This window comes from Charadrius vociferus, unplaced genomic scaffold (genome assembly GCF_000708025.1).
Source record: "Charadrius vociferus isolate BGI_N301 unplaced genomic scaffold, ASM70802v2 scaffold906, whole genome shotgun sequence".
Lineage (NCBI taxonomy): Eukaryota > Metazoa > Chordata > Aves > Charadriiformes > Charadriidae > Charadrius > Charadrius vociferus.
Window position 1 is genome coordinate 1,299,515 of NW_009648878.1, and position 14,472 is coordinate 1,313,986.

The 14,472-nt window shown below is 40.2% G+C and overlaps 1 protein-coding gene across 1 annotated transcript in view; it reads left to right on the forward strand.

Annotated features, from left to right (window-relative positions):
* ST7 (suppression of tumorigenicity 7) overlaps positions 1–14,472 on the forward strand; it is a 153,769-nt gene that overhangs the window by 93,038 nt on the left and 46,259 nt on the right. The window contains exons 2-6 of the mRNA XM_009887083.1: positions 4,304–4,358; positions 4,926–5,041; positions 6,205–6,280; positions 8,648–8,802; positions 12,056–12,153. Of these exons, the coding sequence (XP_009885385.1) occupies positions 4,304–4,358; positions 4,926–5,041; positions 6,205–6,280; positions 8,648–8,802; positions 12,056–12,153 (500 nt within the window). The remainder of the gene's footprint in view (positions 1–4,303; positions 4,359–4,925; positions 5,042–6,204; positions 6,281–8,647; positions 8,803–12,055; positions 12,154–14,472) is intronic.

The window sequence follows — 14,472 nt, forward strand, 5'->3', positions numbered from 1 at the left end:
AGGCAGGCGCGCCTTTGGCAGCCCGCCGTAGGCCCACGGGACGAGTATCATCTCATGCTGAGCCGTGAGACCAGACAAGGCTTCCTCTAAGCTTGCTTCGCTGTCAAATAAAAGGCAGAGCTGCTTCGTTAATTGCTCTGGCTGATTGCATCTTCCCAACTTCACGCAGTGCTTATTGTGCAGGCTGTGTTGCCCGTGCATCTATTTCCCGCCTTGTTCTGAGCGCCCCGCTAAATTGCACATGCCGTTTCTGCAATATTGTTTCTAAAGGCAGGCAGTATTTTTATTTAAATTCTTTTGGATAATAACAAAGTTGTAAAAAATAGAATGAGAAAAAGATGTCAGGAATGCATATCTGCTTTTGCATCACTTTATTTTTCAGATCGTGCAAGTAGCATGTAAACAACATTTGGATTTTACTTTAGTAGCTGGAAGCATAGTGACTTTTAACAGCTTAAGGGCTTATTCTGTTTCTGACTCTGCTCTTGCTTTGGGCAAGTCACAACACAGTCAGGTTTTAAAAAAGGGCCTCCAGTTTGGGGACCTGATTTCAGGCATTTGGGGCTTGATTTTCGTAACCTTCCAGGCATTCACAGCCCCTATGAGTTTCAGTGCAAGGAGTGGGTGCTGCAAATCAGGCTGAAGGTGACTGAATCTAAGCCATTTGAGCCTTTAAAGTTGACCTTGACACTGGGGCTTCTTTTCTAGTATATATGATTACTCTGAATGAACAGAGGAGGTGTTTGGAGAGCCTTACAAAAGTGGTATCAATGTATAAGTTACAATTTTTGCTATGTGTTTATATATTACTATAATGAATACAAATTTACTTGCTGTGGTGAAAAAGACAATGTTGAATCAGAAGAAATCAGCTTTCAAGTGATGGAGGTGAGGATGTCAGTTTTGAACTGAGGTAGCTGCAGTCCTGTTACACCTCTGCTGCAGGAGGACTATCCCTGCAGGTCACTTTGCTCACGTCACAGGGTTTAGAATTCTGCTGAGGCACTTTGAGTTGGGTGCCTGGTTGACCGGGGATGGTTCCTCTGAGAGACAGGCCAGCCTGCCTAAAATGAATCGGCCCTCCAAGCACTGATCTTTGTGGACTGAAGAGGAGCCCCAGGGTAACTTGTCTCCCTGCTTGGGTGACTCAGCTACCTGGGGGGGATGAACTGAAAACTTTGCGTATGAGTGATGAAGATGCTGAAATACAATTGTTTCTGGCTTGAGTTAGAAATATTGTTAAAGAAAGTCAGGGTGGGAGCGTCTTGGCTTGTGTTCCTCATCTGTAAAACAAAGCTTACCTGTTTCAGTCCTAGCTTGGCATACAGGCCATAATCTTAACATTGGAAATTAATTGAGCTTTCATTAGGGATGTTCCCCTAGAATCAATTATGATTTCATTAAATTTTAAAATCTATCAGAATTAACAAGTGAGGAAAAGTGAATGAAAAAAAGCCCAAATTTGGTTATGGAGAAAACATTATTGTTTAGCAGCCAAGGTGCCTATGTCTGTATCCAGCAAATTTTACTTCTGCTCTTCAGTGTTCACGAAAAGAAGCAAACAAAAATTAGCCTTGAACTCACAAGTTACGTAAAACAGGTGGCCTCAAAAACCCTTGCTCTCTACTGGGTATTTCTACTTCGGGGAGCCTCCATATAGCACAGCAAAATCAGCTGTTGTCATTCCCATCTCAGGAGAGGCTGTGAATAGCAGCACTGCATGGTCCAGGATATTAGATTTGGGTGAACTGGCAGAAAGCATGGGATGGCTTGGAAACACCTGTGTGCACTCATCAGTGTGCTCAGTCACACTTCAGCAGCTTTGAAATAACTCCCATCGTTTTAAAGCAGAAGGCACAGTATTTTGACAAATGAGATTCTCCCAAGCATCTTGGCTTTTCTGATACAAAGAAGTAGTGAGGGAGTGTGTTCACTTTCAGTGCATTGGCACTCCAGTCTATGAGTTGGGACTCTCACAGTGTTTCTGGATAGTGTGTCTCTGCAGATAGCCAGTTATTTGTGCCTTCAGAAAGATGTCGGTGCTCAAAACTTGATCATTGAGCAGGGAGATGAAAGATTTTTCTTCAGTAAATTCTAATTGCTTATATAAAATAAGGACATAGTTATATTGTTAGTTTGTAATGTCACAGAAAAGGCAACTTTTTTAGTTTATGATATGTCAACACTGGGATATTTCTTTCAACAAGGTGAAGATGGCTTTTTGACTTGGCTCACCATGTTTTCCTATGTAGATGTTTGACTATGGTAGAATATTGCAGTAGACGCCTTGGTCTTCAGAAATGTCAGAAGAATGGTTTTGGTACTGAGACCATGGTATCAGCAGGTACCAAGACAAAAGCAACAAAGAGCACAATCATGTTTAACTAGCAAGACAAATGCCAGACTACCCCCAGGGCAGGACGTGGTAATAAAATCCCATCTTCAACTCCTCTTTTTGTTCCGCTGTTCCCCCTTTTCCTGCTGCAGTGCTGAAGTGCTGCATACCTTGGATAAAGTATAACCACTTAAATTTAAATAAGATGAGCAAAAAGAATGATGTCGTTGTGATCAAATAGTTGTTGCCTAATCTCGTTGGTTGCAAATAGAGTAAGCCAAGCCATTGAATTGTGCCTCTGGAACTGAGAAGGCTGATGTTTATTTAATATTTACTATGGTTTGAAAGTCATATTATGTAAAAACGGTCAGATTGAAGCTTTTGAAACAGCTGTACCCTCTGGCTGCACAATGGAATGGCTGAATGTCGACTGAGCACTTCTGCTGAGTAAACCAGTGGAGCTTTCTAATATTAGCTATCTGCTGAAGTGGTTAGTTGAAATATGCAGATATATAATCAGTGCTCTCTTGCCAAACATCTTCCCTTTCCTGTGTCTCTGTTTCATGCACATGTTAGGTGATGTAGGCATCAAGCTGAGGGCCCACCTCCTATGCCACTTGACTATTTTTTGTGTAGCCACAGGTGTCATGGTGTTATTGCAAATAAGTTGCGCAATACGCTTTCTTTCCGTGCCACTTTAGCCTCATACTCAGAAGTGGGAGCTAGGTCCATAGGAAAAGAGAAGGACTTGACTTGCCGTTCTGTATTTCTGTCTCTTTCTTTAACAGAACAGGCGTAAAGGGAACAGGTGTATTCTTACCAGTGCTGTATAAAGTTCTTACCAGTGCTGTATAAAGGTGTATTCTTACCAGTGCTGTATAAAGTAGGGTAGATACACTGCTGACTCAGTGTCCCACCAGGAAACTGTTGCTCTGATCTCTTTACAAACAATGTCACAGCTTTCATAGGGAAAAATATGCTGGTTGACTTTTGGTGGTGGAATGCAGCTGGTGAAATGCTGCAGGGCCAGTGCTACAGATGAGTTTTTGCAGAGCAGCGTGTGAGGAGTCATCCAGTAGCAGATCTGTGGTAGAACGACATGCTGCCTCTCAGTGAGCCTTTGTGCAATTACCGAATTTGATTCTGATCTCTCTCTTTGTTGAAATAAAGAGAACAAATCTCATGTTAAATTAAAGGAAGAAAAGCCAGAATCAAAACCTCACCTTTTCAAAAGCTATAGAAATTGATTAATTTTTTTTTGTGTTCTAAATTACATTGTTGTGGATTTTCTTATCTCTTCCTACCTGTAGTGTGAAGAATTTGCATTTCCTCCCCCTACTCCCAACCCCGAGAGTAGCGTTTTAGTGTTCCCAAACCTTTGCAATGCAATGAATTTTTCTCTGCCAATGAACTTCAGCATCCTTTGTCAAGCTGGGGATGTTTATAACTTAAGTAAGGTCAGCAGATGTTGCCATGGATTTTTTACTTCACAAGCTAAGGAGGAATTAAATTTGGCAACTGTAGCTGAGATTCTCAGTGATTTACAGTGCTCACTAGACAGTGAAGTTTTTCTGTAGAAATAACAAGTCCATAGGTCTGAGTTAATTGCTGTTTTTCAGTGCAATTACCCTGTGTGATACCTCTTCAGTTCTGCACTATCGTAAAATGTGAGTCCTGGCAGTAATCAGTATTATCTTTTCATCTGGCATTTGGAGCTCTGTTAGTGGTTGTTTGTGTGGAATGATAACATTTGTTGACACTAATTTATAATGAAATTATTCTTTAAAAAGGAAAGAACAGTCTGGTTACTTGCATCTCTATGGTCTTGATTTTTTTTTCCAGTCACACCTATAAAAAAGAAAATTTATTTGATAAGGCTCATTAAAAGGTAACTGATGTTTCTGATAAACCTGAAGTACCATAGTAACTTGAAAAACATTCATTATTGTGTGTTTCTGTTTATGACAGAATGCAAAGTCTGGCGAAATCCTTTAAATCTGTTCAGAGGAGCTGAATATAATCGGTAAGTGCTACAGTGTTACAGTTTCAGGCATAGTACTGGGTTAAGGACCTTGATTTTACTTTTCCATCAATCTAACTCAGAGGTGGAATAACAAAAACAACTGTGGACACATGTGCCAGCTCTTTCTGTCATTTGTAAAATGTTTCTGAATTAAAAGGAATTTAAATTCATGCTCATGCACTTGTTATTTCTGCAATTTTTGGTGATCTTATAAAAAAACAGAAAACCTAAGTGCGGTGTACCTGGTACTGTTAATACAGTAATTCTGTTCTAATCGTTTATAGCAAACAACCGAATGAATTATATCTAGGTTTCATGTAGTCTTAATGTTTGAATTTGTGTGTTACCAATTTCCAGTGTGTACTTTCCAACATCCTCATTACCTTAGGTTCAACTACTGTCGCTCCATCGCAGTACAGTGAAATGCAATGTATGTCGGTTAGGAGATTGGCTGGATGAACCTAGTAGGCTATGCCCATCTCTAACATCTCTAGGATTCTTTTCTGGATTCATTTTGCTGAATGTGACCTCATTAACCAATATGTCTCTTTGTTGGCATATTTGCAGCTATACATGGGTAACAGGGAGAGAACCTTTGACTTACTACGATATGAATCTTTCAGCACAGGACCATCAGACATTCTTTACATGTGACACGGATCATTTACGGCCTGCAGACGCTAGTAAGAGACCTTGTGAACAACTGTTTTTGCTAGTAGGTTAATGATTGTTTTAATCTGATGCAGGAAAAATGCAGTCAGACATAAGTTCTCTTGGGTACATAAGGAAAGGCAAAAGTTTGATCATGCCTGGAAAGCTGTTGCTGTTAGATTCATAGTATTCTAGATCTGAACAAGTATCTATATAGGTATAACCTATGTAATTTGTGTCACTATTTTGTTCTACTTTCTTGCTGAAGTTGTTCAAGGTACTATCTGCAAGTGTAAAGACTTGTTTTTTTCCTCCTGTTTCTTGCAGTGACTTCAAATATGTATAGCTTAATTTTCCTCCAGCTGCAGTGTAGTACGTTGAGTTACATTATCCAGGTCCCATTTAGTCTACACTGACAGAAGAGAGAGAGCTTATGTAAAACTTCAGTCCTGTGTTTCATTCCCTGATGTAGTTAGAAGGTCTGTAAAAAAATGGGAACAACACATTTGCAACTGAATTTGATGTAAGCAGCTTTAGTTGTATTAAGCCTTTACTGTTAAGTCCACGTCCAAACTTTGGTTCTGCTAAAAATGTACAATGATTTTGATCATCAGAATTTGTCTCTGAAGAGACAAATCTTCTTTGTCTCTTGGGAAAGGAGAGATACTGACAGTTGCGCGCTACATTCTGAGGGCATAATTACAAAGGAGGACGTGCTGTGGTTTTTTGACAAACGATAAACATGAATCCTATTTTTTGAACTCAGTAGGCTAATTATGAGGTGACCTGATTAGCCTGGATGTTGTTTCCATTTAACATTCACCTAAAGCAATAGCACAGTAAGGAACTAGAGTAAGAATCCCAACTATCCTTGTGTTCTTTTGTGCCCTGTGGAATCTACTTCCCCAAGAGGAAGAAGCTGCTCATCGCCTCTGTATGTGACAGTGCAGATGGCATGATCTCTCAGCCAGATTTTCCCATGGAAAAAAGTGTAATTAAATGAAAAAATAAAGCTGCATATTTGGGACAAAAGCTCATGTTCATTATGTATCTTTTGAGTGTTCACTGAGCTCTTTGAAATGCTCTGGAGTGAGTCAGGCTGAGAGCAATAAATTCTGTTGTTTTAATGCAGTAGATTCTCCTTGTTAACGCTGGAATGACTGATATGACCCTTTCTGCCTTTTTTATTGAATAGTAATGCAAAAAGCCTGGAGAGAGAGAAACCCCCAAGCCCGAATTTCTGCAGCACATGAAGCTTTGGAATTGAATGAGTGAGTGACAACACCACTAACATTTATTTCCTGTCATTTAAAAATTCATTTGATGATAGCTTAAGGCAGGGGTTTGCTACAGTAATTTTTACCCATGATTACAGGCCTGTCACAGAAAGGCCTACAATGGGAGGAAAATGCCCAGCTGCATGTCGTGCTAGCCACCCAGAAGATCCTTAGGGCAGTGATGACAGTGGGAGTCTTCCCATTGAAGTCAGTGTGCTTTGGATCAGCGTAGCGAAGTGTTAATTAAGTTGCCTCTTGATGAGCATATGAAATATGTATTTATGGCTTGGAGAGTTCCCTTTTGGATTTCTCAGTCATCCTGAAAAGAGGCAGGAAAGAAGGGACTCATAAACACCTGAAATATTCAGTTCATAGTGTGAGAGAATATGATGTAATTTTCTGGGACTTTTGGTCTTTGAGTCCGTTATTTATTTTCTCAATGAGAAGCGTAGTATTCTGATATCCCACAATAAACTCAATGCTGTGATGCTTTACTGGCATGGCAAACTGTATAAATGTTGCCAAAGTGCATGAAGTGGAAGAGAGTCCCTTAGGTTGCTCTTGGAGATGACTGCATTCTAGAATTCCATAAACTGGTGCCTTACGGATTGTCCTTCATGTGTTTTGTCAGAAGGAGAAAAAGAATTGTTTGTTCCTGGGCAGCAGTTTAACAGAGGGAGCACGTAGCATAAAAGGCTTTTGCAGAAGTAAGCTATAAGCCTATCCTGTTCTACTTGCATATTGCAGAATAACAGAATGCTTGAGGTTGGCAGAGACCTCTGGAGGTCATCTGGTTCAATCCCCCTGCTCAAGCAGGCCCACCTACAGCACATTTCAGTGTGCAGATGGCTTTTGAATTTCTCCAAGGAGGGAGACTCCACAAACTCACTGGGCAACCCATGCCAGTGCTCAGTCACCCTTACAGTAAAAAAGTGTTTCCCAATGTTCAGACAGAGCTTCCTTGTTTCAGTTTGTATCCATTCCCTCTGGTCCTGTCACTAGGCATCACTGGAAAGAGCCTGGTTCCACCCTCTTTGCACCCTTCCTTCAAGTGTTTAGAAATACTGATGAGGTTCCCCCCCCCCCCCCGAGCCTTCTCTTCTTTAGGCCGGACAGTCCCAGCTCTCTCAGCCTTTCCTCATGTGAGATGCTCCATTCCCTTAGTCATCTTCATGGCCTTTGCTGGACTGTCTCCAGTATGTACATGTCTCTCTTGTACTGAGGAGCCCAGAACTGGACACAGTGCTCCAGGTGTGGCCTCACCAGTGCTGAGTGGAGGGGAAGGATCGCATCCCTCAACCTGCTGGCAGCACTCCTCCTAATTCAGCTCAGGTTGCCATTAGCCTTCTTTGTAGCAAGGGCACATTGCTGGCTCATGTTGAACTTGGTGTCCATCAGGACCCCTAAGTCCTTTTCTACCAAGCTGCCCTCCAGCTGGGTGTCCCACAGCAAGTATTGGTGCCTGCAATCTCTTTTTCACCTGGACCAGTTGTTTCCTGTTCCTCAGCTGATGTCTCTTTGTGAAATGCAACTAGAGGCAGCTGCAACCTGATTCTATTTCTGTATAAAGAAGAATCTTATCAGCAGTCTGCTTTGTATTAGAAAGGAGTCAACAGGCTATATTTCACCTAAGTTCAGCAGCTAAAAATGTGGACATTGAGTTTAAAGTAGTTGCTTGAGCTCACTCTATAGTCAATGAGAGAAGTAGCTCTATTCAGCAGTTCACCCTATTCTTGGAGATGTTTAAACACGTGACATAAATGGCTTTGTGAAAATTCTCCTTGATGGAGGTGGAGTGGCGCAGATAGTTAAAAGATCTAAATTAAACAGCTGAAAGCTGGATGAGGTGACACCCACCACGCATTTCACCGTTCTGTGTATTCCTAAAGCTGCTTTCCTGTTTTTGGGGGGGGGTGGGGAGATTTGTTTTTGTTTTTTCATCTCTACAATTAGATTCATAATCTGTTCTTTGCATATGGCAAGCGTTACAGGTCTATTGATTCTTTTCATACCAATACAGTAATGGAGACATTTTGTGTTAAAACAATAATGCATAAAACTAGTCTTGCTTTCCAGAAGGAGTTTTAGTAATGTAGGCCATGATTGCTTAATGAGACAGTGCTTTACTTTCTGGGGCAGTTGTCAGTAGGCTTACTCAAATGGCTGAGTGATATAGTACCTACAAACAACAGTTGTGATCTGGTTGCCAGAATATTTATTTATCAGAATAGTTCACCAGAAAAGTATATAGACAAAACTCCATTGCCTCTGTATTTGGTATATCCTTGCCATTCTGCATGTCTTTGTATAGCTTTTACTTCATGCAACTTTCTCATGGGTTTTCCTCTGATATTTTTGCAGGTGTGCTACAGCCTATATTCTCTTGGCTGAAGAGGAAGCGACAACGATTGTAGAAGCAGAGAAGCTCTTCAAGCAAGCTCTGAAAGCTGGAGAGGGTTGTTACAGGCGCAGTCAGCAATTACAGCACCATGGTGCCCAGTATGAAGCCCAACACAGTAAGTTTCTTTGGAGGGAATAGCCATTTCTAAAGGGATAGAAGTTCTGGGGAGTTCTTTGGGTTTTGGTTCCCTCCCCTGAACTACGTATGCAGTATTTCACATTGGCTGGAATATGACCTTAGAGCCAGACTATTCTGTTTCATGGTTTTTACTTGATTCTGTTGCTGAGCTAGCAATGCTCTGATTACAGATGCACCTTTTCTTTGTCGTGGCAGAAAATATTGTAACATGTACTTAACAGAAAAGAAAAGGTAGCAGAGCCAAAAGAGATCTGATATTCAGAAAATGCTGGATGCTGTTTTAGGAATTTGCACTGAAGTGCCTTTAGCCATTTTGAAAACATGGGCTCATGTTGTGAAAAGGCAATAAAGAATGATAGAAACAGAAGCAAAGCGATGCTTTGCCAGCTTTTTTCCATCAGCTGTGAGGGTAAATAAGTACACCACATTGTTCTGTGTAAAAGTTAATGAGACCCATTAACCAGTGTGACATTTGAAAAGTTAGTTGCATACATTAAGAAAGGTCACAGAAACATAAAAATTAACAACAGGAATAATACCGTGTTCTTATTGAAAGTGTAGTTGTTGGAGTTTTTTAAGTTTTGAATAAGCAGATTTAGCTGCTGCGATATTTGTTAGATGCTTCTTAAACCTAAGAAAATACATGAGGGATCACTGCCAGTAAATGAACAAAAACATAAATAAAGCAAACGGTCTGGGTTATTTCTAGTCTACAATGGCTACCTTGGGTAAAAATAATACCAGTTAATTACATAAGTACAAGCACTAACATACTTTGGGCATCTTCAGGTTCCTTAGGACCTGAATTCACAGCCTCTGGCTATCTCGCATGATTTGAAGATTGCTGATAAAAATTGTACATAGTGAAATTGTCTGTGATCTCTGGTTTCAAAAGTGTACACAAGTCTATACCTGAAAACCTGAGGTCTTATAAAGCTTGGGGGTAGCATTTTAGACGTTTGTTGGTTATAATATGATATTTAGCATGATTTGCTTATTTTTGGAGAAAATAGAAATGCAGAGCAGCTGAGCCCTTGAAGCAATTTTCAGGCTCTAGCAGGCTTATGGTTGTCTGTGAAACCTTAATTTGTGCACTCAATCCATCCTAAGCACAGAAAATGACAGTGATTCTATGAAAAATACACAATGAGAGTACTTAAACACTGTCACCATGCTTATGTCCAAGATAACATGGTTAAGTTTGTGCAGGCAAATATAAGTACGGTATTTTTGTAACCTGTGTGTACTAGATGACTGCTGTCATCACCAAATTTGACACCTTCAGTATTACTGAACCTTCAGTATTACAGTAGAGGAAGCACCCAGTTGAATCGCAAAGTTAAGTGCATTGTCACAGAGCAGGAGGGGCTGAAAAGTGACTGCCAGCTCTGACTGTGGCTTCAGGAGGGGCTAGATCGTCGCGCTTCTCTATATTACGCAGCCTCTCCTTGATAATGTCAGTGTGTACCCACAGAAGTCAGAGAAGTTCTAGCCTTGGATGGTGCCTTGGACACAGGGGCTTCAAGTAGGATTCTGTTGATTATATACTGGACTTCTGCATGGTTTACAAAGGTGGAGAGCTCAGCTCTCTTTAGAGAGGAAAGGCCATGGACAGATGTGTTGCAGTTACTTCATGGTTCTGAGATGTCTGTCATTCTGTATCTGGTCCTTGAAGTTGACTTTGGGATGAAAAGCGGGTATTTAATCTTTTACAGGTGAAGAACACTGTAATTTCTTGAACAACAGCATATTGCTCTATATTTCTGTTTATTTGTGTGTTCCATCTCCTTCATACAGTATTTTATGTTAGACCATGAATTTAAAGAGTAAATAATGACTCTGAATACCCAACTTAACCCCTTTCAAAAGGTGCTTGTTTACAGAAAGTGTGGGCAATCTTCTTTTTAAGGTGGCTCATGTTAGTCACCCCAAATCATTAGTCACCTCAGAAAATTTTGGCCTGAAAGTTTATCTTGATTTCACAGTAAGTGAAAGGACTGAAAAGAAGCTTGGCCTGAGATGTATACCTCTTAGTTACACTACATAAACATGTTGAAACAGATTTAACTAATAAATTGTGTATTAAATATATAGGAATCAATACAGAGATAAGGAATTACATAATAGAAAATACAGCTAAAAAAATTCCTTCCCTCCCTTATTTATTTTTTCTTCTAAAGTCAAACCTTTCAACCTGCTGCTTAATCTATCTGAAAATTGTAATCACAGCTTTAGAACAATTTGTAGGTACTTGGAATGCTTTCAGTGCACATCTTGTTCTTATTATGAAAGGCTTGAAAATGTTAGGAACAGACTAAATCTTTACAAACTGCATACTATCCACAAAGATAATTTGTAGCAGGTGTCTTATATTTTCACAATATGGTAATTTTATAGATGATTAGCTGTCTGCACATTTCCTCTTGGTCCAGAAGCATGTTAAGAGTTCACATTGGAATTATAGGGAAGAGAATGAGAAATGAAACAAGTAGAAATTCTCCAAGAGAATAATTATTGCAGCTGTTTGGTTTCTGGCATCTTTGCTGTTAGGGCATCTTCAAGCACATAGGACTGTCATATCCGAAACATGTTAATTCGCCATCCATAATTAGCAGTGTGAGGAATTTGAAGATGATAACTGGGTAAGAAGTAAAGGCTATGTAAACAGAAAGTTCAGAGTATACTTCTTTTCTTCTAGTCATTAAGGAAAAAGAGTGTTAGAGGATGAGGATTTGTTTTGCTGCATCTCCTATTAACAAGCGTGTATGTCATAACTTACAAAAAAGGCAAGATATAACATGCATTTTCATGGATGCTCTTGTCTTAACCATGTATGTGAATTGGTAAGTAATTTAATGCTGTGTGTGTGACCACAGAGTTTTGTGCCAATGTTAATTTCATGGGGGTTCTCCTTGCCTCACATGATTACTTCATGGTCTATACCCTGTAGCGTTCTCTGTCCCTTCAGATCTGCTTATATTTCATAGGTGTAAGGCCAACCCACGTGTCCTTATTTATACCACTATGTATCTGGAGTAATTCCACTGATTTCAGTGTCACATCTAAATCAGCAGAATTTTATAAATTTTTATTAAAATTATCGTGAAAGCATTGATAATAGCAAATAACAAAAAATGGCAAGAAAACTGTTTCCTTTTGTGTTGGAATGTTAAACGAACCTTTGTTTTACCTTTTTTATCTTAATGCTGTTTCTTTTTCCTCTTATACAGGAAGGGACACCAATGTTTTAGTTTATATTAAGAGGAGGCTGGCAATGTGTGCAAGAAAGCTGGGAAGGACCAGGGAAGCAGTGAAAATGATGAGAGATGTGAGTTTGGATTTGTTTCGCATGTGATACTTAGATAATAGTAGCATAGAAATGATACCCATTTGCTTACAAGTTAGCATCTGTTCCTGCTGCATGCGGCACTGCTGATAGTAATTTTGTATGTGTAATGTACATAAAGGTTAAGAGATCATTTATAATGTTGCGAAAGCAACACTATGAAGCCATAAAATACCAGATGGGCAGTTGCCCGTACAGACTGAATTTCCCATCCTGGTACATGTGCAATGGAGTGCAGTCTTTAGTTATTTGATCATGAAGTTGCTTTTTTTTTCTGAAGCATGTAATGAATGCGGCTAACAATAAACAGGTCTTAAGTATTCTGTTTCCTCCTTGCAAAGCTGCAGTTTGGCTCTGTGCATTTTTTACATCATGCTATTCAGACCTGAGGACAGTGTTATTTATTCATGCAAAACCTATTACTGAGAAGTCAAAACCAAATAATTAATCTATAATGAACTGATTTTCAACACACGAAAAAACTTCTTTACAGTTCGGGTGACAGAGCACTGGCACAGGCTGCCCAGGGAGGTTGTGGAGTCTCCTTCTCTGGAGATTTTCAAAACCTGCCTGGATGCAGTCCTGAGTAATGTGCTCTAGGCAATCCTGCTTCAGCAGGGGAGTTGGACTAGATGATCTCTAGAGGTCCCTTCCAACTCTGGAAATTCTGTGATTCTGTGTGATTCCCACTGAGATGGGAGACAATTATATCCCTGTTTTGTAGGCAGGGGAGCTACCAATGGTAGTCACAAGTCAGTAACCTCCAAAACTACAAATTTGAAACACCAAACAGTAGCTGTTTTGGGGATGGCAGGAGGGGCAGCTGTCCACATAAGGCACTGTATATCTTTCAAGTGTGCAAAACACTTAAGTTTAGAGATAGCTGCAAATGCCCAGCATTTCTTCAAGTGAAATCCCCTGAATGCAGATTAGGAACACAATTCTTTGAGGAGGTGGCTTGCCTCACCCGAGGTAGCAAGTCTGTGACAGAAGGAGAAATGGAGCCCTAGAGCTCTGGGCAGATGATGGCAAAACTGCTTACCAGTTTCCTGTGTTCTCCTTTCTTACACTTGTTTTCCAGCTTGCACAAAAGTGAGGTAGAGATGAATCTGGCAAGGTAAAGACTTCTGCTGAGTTAAGAGTTAAGCTGAAGCACCTAAATTTTAAATGTACAAAATGGAATCCCAGACCAGAACGAAGCACCTGTAAAGTGTGCTTTAGGCAGCTCAGATGAATGGTCCCAAAACCTGCCTTGTGAAAAGGGAAATTCTTGCTGCAAGTCAGTGGGAATTTTAATGTAAAAAGGCAAGTGACTTTCTCTGGAGCTTAGGCTCTTGCATCAACAGCAGTAGGGGAAGTATGCCTGCCAGCCTGGAATCCAGCACCCAGCATCTTCTCCTACAAATGTGGCACTCATGATTATTTTTTGAAAACACTGAGCAAAGTTCATCATAATAATGCAGGTCATCATCCTAAATAACGTACCAGATGGCAAGTGGTGAGTAACTTTGTTTGCTGTCTCTAGCCGGGGTTTTTCAGGCACACAACGCTCAATCCCCAGAATCACTAAGCTCTCTTGAAAAAGAACTTGTCAAAAACCCAGCCATTGTACAGCTAGGAGTGTAAGAAAGAGGGACGAGGAAGAAAGACCTGGTTTTGCAGTCTTGTGATCAGCTGGGAGAACGTTGATTTCAAAAATGTTGTTTTCAGTCCAACCAGCTCCACTGATTCTTCATGAATTTTGTTACGCAGGCACTCTGGGACAAATACTGCAATGTTTGGGGACAAACATTGGAATTCTAAGTTCTGGCGTTAATAGACAAGAAAGATAAAGTTTTGAATTTCACATTTAAATGTCACACATCATAATTATGGCAACTTCTGGAGCTTACTATGGGTTGCTGAATGTGTCTTGTGATTTGTAGATAGGGCGATGTGGAACAGATACTCTGTAAAGCCTTCTGCTGATGTCAATATGTATAGTTAATTGGGTCTGCAGAGCGCTGGATTCAGGAACTTGGGTGGTCCATCTAGTCCCAGGTTTCTTATGCAAAGTGAGACCCAGAATGCTTTTATAATAAGAATGATTTACTCTGCCACTAGAGAGAAAATTTTGTGTTGTTGAATTTGTTGTACAATTTGGATCTTGAAAAGCAACAATGACAGGGAGACCCAAAGTCATAGTTTATTAGACACTTGAAGGACGGAAAACACTCTCCCCAGTAGGAATGTATTGCTAAAGTGAGAGGACTGGATGCAAGACAAAGGAGGTATAAAGATAGAATTTCAGCTTCTAGAGCT